The following is a 15,675-nucleotide window of genomic DNA, read 5'->3' as shown; positions in this document are numbered from 1 at the left end:
TAACTCCCACAGACATGTTGGAAAGCTCCAGAGCAGGAGTTCCCAACTTATATTTTGTGGAACTCTAGGGTTTCACAATAAAATCTGTTGAGTCTAGTGATGTATGAATGTGCCAATGCAAATTTGGGATGTAAGGTGTAATTATTCTAGTCCCAGATTGAATCCTCTTATGACATCATATACATGTGCTAGAGTTATTTATAGCTTTATAAACAGTGGGGACCAATTTATTGGTAACAAAACAAAATCATGATATAATATTTGACAAGATAATGAAAACCATAAAAATGGTAAAGCTTAACCTAAAGCTAGAAAATTATTTTAAAAATAACCTTAAAAAGTATCCAACATATAAATAATAAGACAATCATTAAATATGCTTTAATTAGTCAATATCTGCAGTGCAAGCATATTGAATCTAATGAAGGGAGTGGCCAGTTTGATGCCCGGTGGTACTGTACATACTATGAGACTAGTGACAGGAGCATTACGTGTTTCCAAGGTGTTAAACCCTTCACATTAATGACCAGTTTTGAATTAAATAATAATAATTGCTTTCCATTGTTAATTTTTTTTTTCCAATAAATTGTTTTTGGTGTTTCTATTTGCTGTTTTATTTATAAATTATTCAAGATTATTGGGGTTCCAACATATTTTACTAAGCATATTTTAAAATAAGCATATTGAATGCAATGTAAATTGGTGTACTTCTCTGAGGAAGGCCTATGATGTTAGGTCAAAAACATTTTGAATTATGAAATATACTACTGGAATTACAAGATTCACTGTTTCTTTTGTTTCTTATTCTCTAGTTAGATCTTATTTATTTATTGGGCTGCAATTTGAAAAAATTGTAGACCTATAAATTCTTGCTGTTGTCCATCCACTTGTCTTTCCTTAATCTCGTGAAAAGAGTCAGATAGATGAAAAATGAGACCAGCTATGGAAAGATTAGGGGAAAGATGCCCCAATTAACTATATACAAACTTCCAATGCAAACTGGAAGTCGTGTTATTTCATTTTAAAAATTTCCCCCAAAAGGTGTTAGATAGATGACTGGCATGACTCTATTGTTAAAGGAAAAGTATGATGTATAGGGGCAAGCCAGTACTAATTTGAGGTGGAGAGCATATATTTTAAATTAAACATTAAAAATATGATTAAAAATTGCAACCAGGCATTGTGACTCTGTCACAATAAATAATTGCTCATTTCTATTCTAAGTTACTCATAATAAAATATTATAAAATCAATAATATATTTGTCATATAGAAACCTTTTAGTACATAAAATAATTATAGCAGTTTTAACCCACAATAATCTTAACCATAGTCTTTCAATATTAAATTATTTAACGATTTTAATTTAATATTTTATTTTTACAACAACAAATGATTTCTTTTCAGTTTGCCTTTATTGTAAAACTGATACAAACAATGAACTTCTGTGTGGTAACATAATTAAAAAGAATGGAATTGAGATGCATTATTATTGTATGGTAAGATATCATGTTTTCTGTAACTCTTAAATTAAAAAAAAAAAATTATTATTATTATTATTAAATTAACTAATTAAAAATTTTTTACAGTTGTTTTCATGTGGTTTAGCTCAACAGGAAGACATAGAAGAAGGAATTATTGGTTTTAGACTTTCTGATATTCAACAAGAATATCGACGTGGGAGACGTCTGGTAAGGATAAAATAATAGCAACGAGGACAATAGTTTAAATTTTTAAAAGTTCTTAGAATATGTTTATTTTTAGAAATGCTCTTACTGCAAAAAGGTTGGTGGGACCATAGGGTGTTATCATAATACATGCAGAAAATCATTTCATTTACCATGTGGCTTGAAAAATAATTCTTTACATCAGTTTTTTGGAGTATTTAAGTAAGTTACTTTTAAAATTATGTATTAAATAAATGCATTTTGTTTTGTATATATAGATAAATAAATATACTGGAGCCAAAATTAAATACAATTACCTTTATTACACCACTGTATTTACTATGACATCGTGTAACTTTGTCGGTATTGTGATAGAATTGGTTTAGAGCCAGAAAGAAAGAAGTGATCCTTGCATCTGATGGTTGCAGACAAGCAAATCTTGTATTTGCTGCCACAAAAGGGGCTATCCTTGTACCTATATATGTGTCTAGAGCTTTAGCACTTTAGGCAAACTTAAATATAGCACCTTTTGGATAAGTCTTTTCATTAGTCTGTTACAAATTTAAAAATTATAAAATCAGTTTTTATTAATATATTATTATAAATTCATATTATATTTCATATAATTTTTCATACTTGTGTGACTGTTTTCTATGAATTTATTAACATAAAAAACCTTTTTAATATCCCAGTATGAACAAATTTATACAAAACGAACATTTTCGACCATAAACTTGGTCTTTATCAGGCTAATGGCCACTATAAATACTGGTCGAAAACGTTCGTTTTGTTTAAATTTATTCATAATGGGATATTAAAGTTTTTTTGTGTTGATTTATCTTCCCAGGAGTTGTGCAAGAGGTTGTTTTATGAATTTATTACTTTGCCCATGTAACAATTTTGGAATTTTGGCACCGTGCATATGTACCCATGCCCCTGCCTTTTAATGATCTTGCTTGTACCTGCTGGCCATGGGAGAGGCTTGTGTTTTGTTTCATTTTTTACACCTGTTTTCTGTTAAGTGCACACAATTCTGTTCCCCCTCTAAATTCTGTTAGAGCGCTCAGGGAACATGGACTTCCACTGTATATTGAAAACAAAGTTGTGGTCTCCTATTTTTTTACATTTAAATGGACCCTTATTACATTTTTTTTGCTTTCTCATCACAATTAATGGAAAATAGTAGTTACATAAAAATTGGCCCATCAAATTTTGAGAGAAAACTCAATTCTATAAACCCATAGATGATGTGCTAGTGACTTTGGGACATTGCCAGACAAAGACATACGATTCATGTGATGTTGCTTTTGTTGTACATGCTCATGCTAAAACCTTTTATCTCAAAAATGAAGTCGTGGTCCCCATTTTTTATATATATATAACAGTTTTGGATTTCTTATTGCAATAAATGGAAAACAGCAAAGTTTTATCAAAATTGATCTATCAAATTTTGAGATCAAACACAATATTGTAAGCCACATAGAGACTTCGCTAATGCTCCTCAAATATGAAGCTTTTGTATTAATTTTTGTTTGAAATTATTTAAGTTAAATTTACTTGATAGTAGAAAAAGTATGTGATTTAACAAAACAGTGGAAACAATTTATGAATTTTGACAGTTAATATTTTGTGGTATCTCCTAGCCTTGATAATGGCCATAACTTGTCTTGAAGTGAAGTAATCAGCTTTAAACACATTTTCAAGGTAATTTCATATCTTCAATAGCTTGTGCCAATGATTGCTTATCAGTTGGACATTTTTATTAATTTGTGTTTTAGTTCCCACTAAATATTTTCAATAGGGTTCAAGTCATGTTGTAAAGGCCATTTTAACACTGAAATGTTTTCTGACTCAGAAAAGCTTTAACACAGGCTCAATGGCAGAGAGCATTGTTGTCTTGAAGCAAAAAGTCATCTGAATCTCCAAAGTGATTATCCAATGTTGAAATAAAAAATATCTCAAGGACATACAAATACACTTTAACATTTACATATCTATGTATTATACAAAATTCTCATATTCTTGCAGATGAAATACAAGCCCGTATTGTTAAATGTTGTGGAAATTTGATTGTTGAATGTAAACAATCTGCATTGACTTTTTCATATGGTCTGCATCAAACAAATTGCCATTAATGCCTGTTCCCAAATTTATTCTGGAATTAATCACTGAAACTACTTTTTACCAGTCATAAATGGATCAATTTTTGTGTTCTTTATCTCAAGTTAGATGTTTTTGATATATATGAATGCATTTTAGCTTTGATTTGTTGAATGAATAATTTTTTTAATTTAAATCTGTTTATTACTGTGTGATCTCTTACATTAACTCCTTGCCTTTTCCATTCTGTATTTATTTGTTTTGAAGTTGCTTTATTATTTCTATAATATATTTTCACTAATTGTTTATCCTGCTTTGTTGTTGTTGTTGTTGCTTGAGAACTACAAGGTTGGTATTTTTCTGTTCCTTTCAGTCTGTTTCTTCCAAACATTTTGATACTGCACTAATGGCAACATCTTTTTGCAATTTGCTTCTTTTAATAAATGAATTATCCAGTATTTCGTCTTCAGACAACTCGCATTTAGGAGCCATTTTTATTCATTACATTGAATAAACTTATATAAATGACACAATACAAATGAGCTTATACTATTACCATTTAATTGCACATATTCTTTATATATCTAATAAGATTTTTATGAATATCTGACAAAAATCACATACCTTTTTTTAAGGGCATGGAACTAATGATATGAAATATATGTTTTCTAATAACACCTATAAAAGTTGTTGTCAATGGTGGTTGTTTACTACAGGTAATTGTATTTAATTTTGGTTTTAGTATATACTAGATAACCAGTTAATTAAAACTAAAAATAATAAAATAATAATTTAAACTTTGGCTTTTTAGATAAAAACCAAAACTAGAATTAAAATTAAAATCAAATCAGTTATAACATAATACTTCAGAACAAGTGGATAAAGTACTTGTTGTCTGTCTTGATTGATTTGGTTATATTTCATGCAGGCAGTTGGTTGAGTCTGTATTTATAGCACTTCTTTGTAATGTGTTAGTTTTGATTGATGGTGACAGAACATGTGTGTAATACAACAATTTAATTTCCAGATCATATTGTGAAAAGCATCGACCTGTGCAACCAGTTCCTCCTGAAGAACAAAGTGATAAACTAACATTATGTCCTATTTGTCTTGATAACGTTGAAAGTAAAGTAACTTATAATACTTTGCGGGCAAATTGCTGTAAAACTAGTTGGTTTCATCGAAGTTGTCTTCAAGTAAAATTTATTTCTCACATTAAAATAGAACTATTACTTATTTATATGTGTTAATTTGTTTGTTTATATTTTTCAGAAACAAGCATTAAGTGCAGGATATTTCTTCAGATGTCCACTATGCAATAACTGTGATGAATTTAAATCTGAAATGAAAACTTATGGAATTTATATACCAGAAAAGTAATATTTGGAATAATTTCTCTTTTGAGAATTTATAAATGTAAAGATAGTTATTTAAATTTCTTGTTTCTGTAGAGATGCAGCTTGGGAATTGGAACAAAATGCTTATAGAGAATTGTTATTTAGATATTCACAATGTGATGCTTCATTGTGTCTTTGTCCAAAGGGGAGAAAATTTAAAAGTAAAAAGTCAGTAGGTTTTTGTTCTTCTTTTTTCCTTTATTTAATACAATGAAATTCTAAATAAAATAAAAAATTTTTTCCTCTTCAGTCAGTGGAATGTCATTTTATGTAATACTTGTGGTTCAAAAGGATGTCATAGAAGATGTGGAATGATAAATGATTCCGTCATGGAATGGGAATGTGACGACTGTCAGTCAGTGAGGACTCTAGGTAATTTTTTCATAAATTTAGCAATCATAATTTTTCTTATTTAAAGTATATTAAAGCATATTCTATTTTTTAAAAGTTTAAATAATGTCCAGATTTTAAAAATGTTCTATAAGTTTATTATTATTTAAGGTGGTGGTATAAATGTAATACTTGATTGATACTAGTATAAAATGCTATGTTAGACTAAAGTTAAGACAAAGATACTCAAAATTTTTAAAACAATTATTTTTAGTAACTGCATAAACACAAATATGTACATCAAGTTGCATTTATCTAAGATTGTTGCTTTCTGTAGCACAATGTAAATATTGTGATTAAGATTTACAGTATTTCTAAATTTTTCCACAAGTGTCATATACCATATTTACTCGCATATAAGACAAGGTTTTTATCCATTTTTCACTGTATCAAAAACCTAGGTTGTCCTATATGTGCAAGCGAAAGATTCTCTTTGTTTTTGTATAATTTTTGTAAACTATGTATTTGCATTTTTTACCGGATTTTCACCTTCTGGTGTTTAAAAACAAAAGTATTTTATCTGTGTCGTTTGAATCATTCTTGTGTATTATCAGGAGTAAAGATGAACAGCAATAGGAAAAGCAAAGCTTTTGAATTGAATTCCAAAATCACACTGGAGCCCAATATATATTAATTCATTCCCATGTGAAAAACAGATGATTATTTGGAAATCAGAATTCAAAGAAACTCGTAAGTGTAAATGACGAATTAGACTGAATTAGACTGTTAAGAATTGGCAAAAAAGTTCCCAATTGTCCAGCTTTACATGAACAAATTATTTTGTTGATATACAAGGTTTTTCCTTGAAGTTTAAAATGCAGTAATTTTTGCGGGACNTAAACAAGAACAACTTCAAAAACTAGTAAAATGTATGCTTGATAGAGTATTTGAATTAATTAAATCAATTGGTGGACCTACAAAATATTGAGATATCACAAATCATTTTTTTATGCACCTGTGTTTATACTTTTGAAACAATCAAAAATTGAAAATCTGTGATAATTTTTTTTTGTAATTATCAGATAGCTCTAAAACTTTCATAAAGTGTTTAAATTGATGTTGTAAACAACATACTGATATAATAAATACATTACTATTGTTAATGTTTTTGTTATTGAAAGAAGTGGGTGTTTTTATAATTTTGAAACAAACTGTAGAATTTTTTAGAATAAAGACAAATGTGGCATCTAGTAGTTGTCCACACTCACTGTCATTCCTGAATAATTGGAGTTTTTCAACACAGTTGAATCAGAAGAAAATATTGCCTAGTTTATTAAAAAATATTATTTCAAAAATGAGATTTAATATTTCTTAAAATCTACTAACTCTGGAAAGTGAGGAAGCCACCAGTAAACTCACTCATCAAAAAGTCAAGCACCAAAGACTTTTGGACTTGCCTTGATAAGAGGTGGCAACATTTACATCCTGCTTTTTATCTAAAATGCTCAAAATTATCATTGTAAAAAAGTAGTGAATCTTAATTTAAATTTAAAGATTTTTTTATAGAGGTTTACTAGTGTTACCATCTGTTGTTAGTTTGCTCTTTTTTTTTTTAGGCTGCTACCTTAATCACTCACCGCCTGGTCAAAAAATGTTGTTGTTTATTATCTAGATTTTTTTTATTATTAATGACTTTTTTAACTGTAAAGATAATCTTATATTGAAATTTTAAGTAGTTTTGATTTTGTTTTAGTTCCTACATCTGAAAAGAGAAAACAAGAATCACAGGGTAGATTGGAATCTGAAAAAAAGAGAAAACTGATGAAATTTTCATCATTGCACAATAACAAAGAAAATTCATTAGATAAAAATAAGATGACAAAAAAATTAAATAATGCATTGCAACTTTGTATCGAAGAGACTGGATTGGATAACTCTCAAATGAATTTTCTTGAAAACCTTCAAAGGGCCACCAGAAATTCCTCCAGTAATGGAAATTGTTTGCCTCTGTTGTCAAACAATCAAATGAAGAGGAGACAAAATACTAGACGCAGACATTCAATTCAAGTGGAAAGGAATGGCCACAGCACAATAAAGAAGCCAACTCTCAGTCAAAATTCCAAGATCACCAGAGTAAAGTCTAAATCTTTCTCCCCAAAATGCTGTTCTGACTGTAAAAATTCAAAGAACTGCATAAAATATCTGATTGGTTGCCTTCAACCAATTTCTGTCCATAACAAAAGTTCTTCCAGTTGTTCCTTAAGTTAGACATTTGTAGATAAATTAAAATAAGACATCAACTACGAGACTTTTTTTTTTTAACTTTCAATGTTGATAGTTATAAAATGTATATGAAATTTGAAATTATTTTCCAAAACAGCTAGAAACTACTCATGTAAGAATACATTTTCAGTATTATGTTGAGGAAGTTTAAGTTTTATTTCATATACAATAATACTTACAAAAAACTGGGTGATTTTATAATTGTTAAAAAAGATGAAATTAAATATATTGTTATTGCATATTTTCATTACTAATTTAATCATCTAAAAACAGTATTGTCAATTATTATTCAATAATTGCTTGTTTAGAATAAACCCAGGAGGACATCAGAAAATTTGTTAATTTATATATCATAATAAACTTGCGTAATAATTTCCTCTTACTTTTTGAAAGTGTAAAATTTTTATAAAATATGAATTATTTTCTAAAGAATAATTATCATTCATTTAAAATTATTTTAAGTTATTAAATGAATAATCATAGATTTATTCATATTTAAGCTTTTGTTTTTCCTCTTTTATTTGTTATTTTGAAAGTGTATTTACTTTTTGAAAGTATATTAATTTTACAGAAAATATATTTATCATTTTTACAGTTTTTCATGTTATAATTTGTTAATCTAATTCAATAAGTGTATACTTATATACTTTATATATACATTACATACAAATGTAACAGAAATCAGTTTTTGTATGGATAATGTCTAACTGGATAATAAACAAAACTCAGCCCAAAATGCATGCACTATATGTAAAATATTAATTGTAGTATGTATTATTTTCATACAGAACTTTATTACCACTTTCAAGTGGAGGAAATGTATATCTAGAAATTTTAAATAAATAAATATTTGTGAATTATGATTTTTATTTTATTATTTTTCTACTTTAAAAATTTATCAAATTCTAATTCAGTTACAATTTGGTAAATTTACACAATATTTGTTTTCCATTATGAAATTATTTGTTATAAATACATTTAGATAATAAATTTCTCAATTTTCTATTTTTTTGCACTATTGTGAGACATAAAAATCAAGAATGGATTCTTCTAAAGTAGGATATATAAAATCCAAATTTCAAAAGGACTGAAGAATTTTATTGATTTACCAGTTTTTTATTATAATAGAAGATCAACTAATTTTTTAATAATAAAATCATTAAACAGTATGGTCTTGTTTTACATGGGAATGCATATATAGGTAGGTACACACAAAATTCTGCATAAATTTGAATTCAACCTCATTCACAAAAGATTCATTTAATAAAAGTACTTGTTTGTTTGAAAGTTAAAATAATAATAATAATAGAGTAAAATTATTCAGAATTTAAAATTGGTATGCTTGATTTTATCAAGTTTTTCAGTTTTTGTGTGATTTTTCTTTTTTTGTTTTCAATTATGAGCTCTGAATAATAGTTGGATTCAATATTTTTCTACTTAGAATTATCTATCTTAAATGACTTGCCACTAACTACAAGTGATTTCAATTGATCATAAATTATATTAATTTGTCATAAATTGTGCCTTGAATTATGCAATATATTTCACGTCAGCGTAATACAGAATGCTTTTTTTTTTTTAATACAGCAAAGCATCAAAAATTAAGATTTGGCATCAAAAAATGATTAAATATAATGTAACTTCAATTTGTCACTCGTTCAGAATTTGTAATTTTTTAATTTTGAAATTATAATTAGTGTATTTTTTGTTTTTTTAAGTATAGTGATTGGGCTGCGATTTGAAAAATTTATAGACAACTTTCCATTGTCGTCCGTCCTGTCTATCCTTAATCTTAAGAATGGAGTTAAAGCCAAGACTAGATATGGAAACCTTAGGGGCGGGAGAACCCGATTAACTATATAAGAACTTCTGCAGTGGCATAGCGTAGTGGGAGCGGCAAAATTTCACAATAAATAATAATATCTTGTGAAAATTTGAACCATTTCATTTCATATTTTTGTCTTACCTACGATTCGGATCAATTGAAATGAACACAGAATTTTTCATTACTTATTCTGTGACGAAACTGAATTTTAGTCTTTAAAATTGAGATACCTAAATAAGGGGGCGGTGAAATTTTCCTCCGCCCCGGGAGGCTGACACCCACGCTACGCCACTGAACTTCTGATGTAAGGGGCAAGCCACTATTAATTTTAAGATGGAGAACATATATTTTAAATTAAATTAATTAAAAATTGCATTGTGATGTCACAATAAATAATTGCTCGTTACACATCAAATGATCGTTTGCTCATTTCCATTATTATCTCATTATCATCATCTTTACACAATAAATAATTGCTTATTCTGTATATTATATTTTGAATCTCTATTATAAGTATTCTTATATTCCTTGTGAAATACTGGCTTGAACTTAGAACATCTAAACTTAAATTAGTATATTTGGAATTTACAGTACTTAAAATGCAAATTTACATGTGTATTTTGAAAATCCGGATGTAGTCCGGCCCAATTAGTCCAGATTTTGATGCTTCACTGGAGTTATAATTGAATAGTAATTAGAGCAGGATGAATCTTCAACTATAACATTGATAAAGAAATTCAAATACAAGTACCTCCAATATCACATCATATGTAGATAACACCTCTGGTTTAATTTGTGACAAGAAAAGCAATCTTGATTCTGAGCAGGTTTGAAAGCTTGTTTTCTTAAAAATCTGCAATAGTTGTAATTATTCTAAGAAATGAAACTTCAAACATTTTTTATTTTGACTTTCACAGTTGCTTTTCTTTAGGTATAACTGTGTTAGGATGTTCCCCCAAAGCCATGCACAGTCATGTTGCCCAAAAACTATGTCAAATGAGCTGGGGCTACTGAACCAAGAAGGGGTTTGGATAAAGAAGTTATTCCAGAAAGAGAAGAGGAAGAAGACAAGTATAAGAATAGGTACTTTAAACATTGGAACATTGAATGGTAAGAGTAGAGAGTTGGTCAATCTTATGCAAAGGAGAGTGAACATTTTGTGCCTGCAAGAGACAAGATGGAAAGGAAATAAAGTTTGGTGAAGGGTACAAGCTGTTTGTGAGTGGAATGAATAAGGGAGGAAGGATTGGAGTTGGTATCGTAATTGATGAAGTTCTAAAAGACAGAGTCTGTGAGGTTAAACGAAGGTGTGATAGAATTATGAGATAATGAAAATTCCACCAACATCCAATTTATGATTATGTGTGTATGCTCCTCAGCCAGGTAGTGGAGAAGAAGAAAAGACAAACTTTTGGACAGATCTTGACCAAGTTATAATGTGTGTTCCTATGAATGAGAGATTAATCTGTGGGGGCAATTTAAATGGTCATGTTGGGAAGAGGAAGAATGCAGAAAGAACAGTTCTTGGGAGGTGGAGTGAGGGAGAAAGACTAGTCGATCATGCTGTGCCTTTTGACTTTGCGCTAGTTAACACCTACTCTCAGAAGAAAGCGAACCAATTGGTTACATACGAGTGGAGGTAGATCCAGCCAGATTAATTTTTTTTTGTGCCGCAGGAGACATCTGAGAGAAGTGAGAAACAGTAAGGTGTTAAATGGAGGAAGTGTTGCTGCACAACAGTCCTCCTGGTGGATTTTGACTTTCTTATGGGCCATTGTAAGAATTGTGTTAGCCAGATTGAACAAAGGATCAAATGGTGGAGATTGAAAGAGGGGGAAATTAAGGAAAGAGTTTAAGGTAAAAGTGCTAAAAGAAATCCAGTTTCCAGATTATGTGCAAAAATGGTGGTTACTGAATAGTAATTACATCTTGAAAGTTGGAGAAGTTTTGGGAAAAACTCCAGGGAAGAGATCGCCAGAAGGAAAGGAACTTTGGTGGTGGAATGCTGAGGTACAAGCCACAGTTAAACAAAAGAAAGAGGCAAAGAAAAGGTGGGATTTGATGGGAAGACCTGAAGATAAAGAAACTTACCATTTGGCAAATAAATGACTAAAAAGATGGTGGCTATTGCGAAAGCAAAGGCTTTTGAAGAGGCTTGTAAAGTTTTCGAAAGGAAAGGTGGTGAAAGGCAGTTGATAAGAAATGCCAAAGCAGGAGATAAGACATCAAAAGATTTTACCTCTGTTAAACTGATTAAAGATGATAAAGGAGTGGTATTACAAGATTACGAAAGGGTCAAGGAAAGATGGGAAGAATATTTTAGGAATTTATTGAATGAAGAAAACCCCAGAACTTTATACGAAAATGGAGAGGCAAATGAAGGAGTGGTGCAAGGTATTAGCAGAGAAGTGGAAAATGTGCTTAGGAAAATGAAGATGGGAAAAGCAGTAGGCACTGATCGGATTCTGGTTGAGCTTGGAGAGGTTTGGGTAAGGAGGGAATTGATATCCTCTGGAACCTTATGAAGAAACTGTGGCAGCAGGCGAATATCCCAGATGAATGGAGGAACAGCATTCTGGTGCCAATCTTTAAAGGTAAAGGAGATGTACAGAATTGCAGAAATTACAGAGGTATAAAGTTATTGTTCCATACTATGAAAATTTGGGAGAAAACTGTAGAAAGAAGGATTAGACAGGAATCTGAGATTGGAGAGGAACAGTTTGGCTTTCTGCCAGGAAGGAGTATGACTGATGGAAGTATGGGAAGTTCTAAAACAGCTGATGGAAAGGCACAGGAAAATGCAGGAAGATTTACACGTGGTGATCACAGATCTAGAAAAGGCATATGATAGGGTACCAAGGCAAGAGGTATGGAGATATTTGAGGGAAAAGAATGTTCCAGAGAAATATATTAGGCTCATCAAGTAAATGTACAAGGGAGCAGAGACCCAAGTTAAGAGCAGTGTGGGCACTACAGAAGGGTTCTTCATTAATGTTGGTTTACATCAGGGATCGGCCCTTAGCCCTTATTTGTTGGACCTGATAATGGACGTGATGGTGTGTGATGTGAAATGTGAGGCTCCATGGAGTATGCTGTTTGCGGATATTGTGCTGTGTAAACATTCCCAAACCAAGGTTGAGAAGAAACTGGAAGATTGGAGGAAAGTTTTGGAAGAAAGGGGCATGAAGATTAGCAGAACTAAAACAGCTTATATGACTCTGAATGGTAGAGATGAATGTAATATTAAAATCCAAAATGTGTTGCTCCCTTTGATTCCGAGTTTTAAATATCTTGGGACATTTGTCGAGATGGGAGGATGATTGAACTCAGAGGTGCAGCATAGAATTCAATATGGATGGATGAACTGGAAGAAGCTGAGCAGTGTGTTATGCGAGAAGAAAGTTAGTTGGAATCTGAAAGGAAAATTTTATAAATCAGTTGTTAGACCTGCAATGTTATATGGAGCGGAGACATGGGCAATAACAAGAGCCCAAGAAAGAAAGATGGAGGTGGCGGAGATGAATGTTGAGATGGATGTGTGGAGTATCAAGGAAGGATAGAATAAGGAATGAATTTATTAGAGGTTCTGTTAAAGTAGGTCCCTTAAGCAAAAAGATGCAAGAATGCAGGTTGAGGTGGTTTGGCCACGTAGAACGAAGAAGCGACAATTATGTTGGAAAGAAGATCAGAAAACTGGTAATGAAAGGAAAGAGGAAGACCAAAGATGCATTGGAAAGATAAGGTGGAAGAAGACTTGAACCAGAAGGGACATAAGAGAGAAGAATCCCTTGATAGGGAGAAATGGAAGAAACATATTAGAGAAGGAAACGCTGACCCTATATAAACATAGGAAAAGGCGAGGTTAAAGAAGTAGCTTTTCTTTAGGCTATGGTTACTGTGGATGCGAATTCTGACAAAATTTTGTTCTGATGAGTATGTCCAAAATCCTCATCAGAACAAGGTGGGTACACTGTGCGCGTTTTCTGATAGTCGGTACGTTTCTGCCTCCCAACAAAATGGACAAACTTGATGAGTTTTATTTTCTTGAAAGTCCGTTTATTAAGTTATTGTTGATAGGTGGTGGGAAAACAGAGCATGTTAACCACTTATTTTCCATAAGAGACGATAAGGAAGAGTTCCAAATGTTATATCAAGATTTTTGGAACAACCCGGAAAGTTTTTCGAGTATTTCAGAATGAGAGATATCTCTGCCAAGAAATATCTCTGTTGTGATAGTTTTTGTCTTTCATGTCCCACAAACACCTATTCTTGAACACAAGACTAATCAATTTATCAATATCCATGCTGCAAAAACTAAAACACTCAAAATTCAATGTCAGAACACATGAAAAAATCAAACTTGTTTGAACGCTAGAATGGTTCTGACTACATCATGTATGTTCTGACATGCCCTTCACTGCCAAAGTAAACACTCTCATTGGAAAACAGATATTTGTTTGTTTGGACGAACTCGTCAGAATTCGCATCCACAGTAACCATAGCCTTAGGTACTCTTTATCTTAACTACAATTAATCAGTAATTGTTCTTAAACTGTTTTTAATTTACTTGATTTGTTTATTTAATATATTCAAATGAATAATTATGAATACTCTATATAAATTATTTAAAGTTTACATTTTGAAAAGCTATAATTGGAGAACTATATAGTGGAATGATTTCAAATTAAAGTGAAGATATGTTCAGTGATAGAATTTTATTTGGTGCAGAAAAAAAATTAGTTCTGAAAATTGCTATGGTGATATAGGGAAATGCAACATCTTATTAGTAATTGAAGAGGATCACAAAACGTACAAAACACATTGTGATTAGGTATAGGCATGTCCTGCATTGTGTGCTGAACCCCAAAACAGCATGCTCGACCATGGAACATAGATTTTCTTGAGATGTGGACATGACATATAACGCTGGTCTGCGAAGTTGGCTATTTGTTCAAAAATAAACAACTACTTTTATATGTCTCCATAACTACTAAGCTGTCACAGTGCAGTTGCAAGTCGTATTTAGGCTAATATTGAATTTGATCTAAAAATTTAGAGTTACTCATTTATTAGAAAATTTCAGTCTAGAAAGAAGAATGCTATAAAATTGATCTATGCTCAAGTTAATTTAAAAAACAAAAATTAATAATTTAATAAAGTAAAAATTGCATTACAAATACTAGTCGTATCTTGCTTGTTCGCCACATCCAATCACCTGGTACAAAATTAATAATTTAATAAATTGTTCATTTTAGATGAATTAGGAATGTCTGCATATCAGCAAGAACAAGTCGGTGTTTTAGTTCATGTCCTTTATAGTAATCCTAAAGTACTCTACAGTCCAAATAATACAGCTGCAGATAAAATAATAGAAAAAGTAAGTTATATTTTTCATTCAATATGTATTTTTAATTACTTCAAAATACTTGTTGTTAAATTTAATATTTTCTTATTTAGGCCAATGAAACTTTTGAGTTATTGGATATGGTAACACAGTATGCAAGAAAAATGTTAAATATATCAGAGGAAATAAAAGCTTTTTTAGCACAAAATAGTACCGAACATTCATTGTCAGTTTTACAAAAGGTATTTATACTAATTATTGAATGAAAAAAAAAATTATTTTTAATGAATGAAAAGTTTAAGTTTTGTTATTTTACCCAAAAAATTAAATATTTCTTTTTACAGATTAGAAAGAATTTGAGGAAACATCCATTATTACTAAAGGTTTTGAATAGTATTGCTTTACAGCAGTTTGCTGAAGGATCTGTGATTGTAGATAAAGATGTATTTTTACAGCAATTGGATACAATTGATAATGCAGCATGTAGTTGGATATCATTAATGTCTGGTCTCAATTTAAACATGTTTCAAGGTTTTCAGAATGAGGATGATCTCATGTCTTATGTTCATAAGGATGCATTTTTTGAAAATGTTACTGTATTAGCTAGTAAGTTATGCTTTTTTGAATGATTTTTGTTTCTTTTTTTAATAAAATTTTATTATTATTATTACATTTTATTTGAATAATTGAAAAAAATAGCAATAAACTGTATTTTGTTTAGAAATGGTAT

General features: G+C 30.4%; 2 protein-coding genes and 1 pseudogene across 2 annotated transcripts; all 3 read left to right on the top strand.

Annotated features, from left to right (window-relative positions):
• The first annotated feature begins 1,378 nt into the window (after positions 1-1,378).
• LOC111631420 (G2/M phase-specific E3 ubiquitin-protein ligase-like) lies at positions 1,379-8,200 on the top strand. The gene is made up of 8 exons (XM_023375654.1): positions 1,379-1,498; positions 1,589-1,690; positions 1,764-1,888; positions 4,794-4,962; positions 5,039-5,142; positions 5,218-5,331; positions 5,414-5,535; positions 7,247-8,200. The coding sequence occupies exons 1-8, from the start codon at positions 1,481-1,483 to the stop codon at positions 7,759-7,761; spliced, it is 1,269 nt and encodes a 422-aa protein (XP_023231422.1). The 5' UTR covers positions 1,379-1,480; the 3' UTR covers positions 7,762-8,200.
• Positions 8,201-10,590: 2,390 nt separating this feature from the next.
• On the top strand, positions 10,591-13,416 carry LOC111631407 (annotated as a pseudogene).
• Positions 13,417-13,977: 561 nt separating this feature from the next.
• Positions 13,978-15,574, top strand: LOC111631429 (ATP-binding cassette sub-family A member 2-like). Its single transcript, XM_023375666.1, has 4 exons — positions 13,978-13,996; positions 14,857-14,978; positions 15,059-15,187; positions 15,290-15,574. The coding sequence occupies exons 1-4, from the start codon at positions 13,978-13,980 to the stop codon at positions 15,572-15,574; spliced, it is 555 nt and encodes a 184-aa protein (XP_023231434.1).
• Positions 15,575-15,675: the final 101 nt, after the last annotated feature.

The sequence above is a fragment of the Centruroides sculpturatus genome, unplaced genomic scaffold (assembly GCF_000671375.1).
Source record: "Centruroides sculpturatus isolate CEXI.00-Female unplaced genomic scaffold, Cexi_2.0 scaffold526, whole genome shotgun sequence".
Lineage (NCBI taxonomy): Eukaryota > Metazoa > Arthropoda > Arachnida > Scorpiones > Buthidae > Centruroides > Centruroides sculpturatus.
This window is presented reverse-complemented; position numbering and strand designations above follow the sequence as displayed.

Excerpts from the sequence above, each read along its gene's own strand:
- LOC111631420 (XM_023375654.1), top strand. Across the intron at positions 1,691-1,763 it reads ATCGACGTGGGAGACGTCTG|AAATGCTCTTACTGCAAAAA; the intron begins GTAAGGATAAAA and ends GTTTATTTTTAG. Across the intron at positions 1,889-4,793 it reads CAGTTTTTTGGAGTATTTAA|ATCATATTGTGAAAAGCATC; the intron begins GTAAGTTACTTT and ends TTTAATTTCCAG.
- LOC111631429 (XM_023375666.1), top strand. Across the intron at positions 14,979-15,058 it reads CAGATAAAATAATAGAAAAA|GCCAATGAAACTTTTGAGTT; the intron begins GTAAGTTATATT and ends TTTCTTATTTAG. Across the intron at positions 15,188-15,289 it reads CATTGTCAGTTTTACAAAAG|ATTAGAAAGAATTTGAGGAA; the intron begins GTATTTATACTA and ends TTCTTTTTACAG.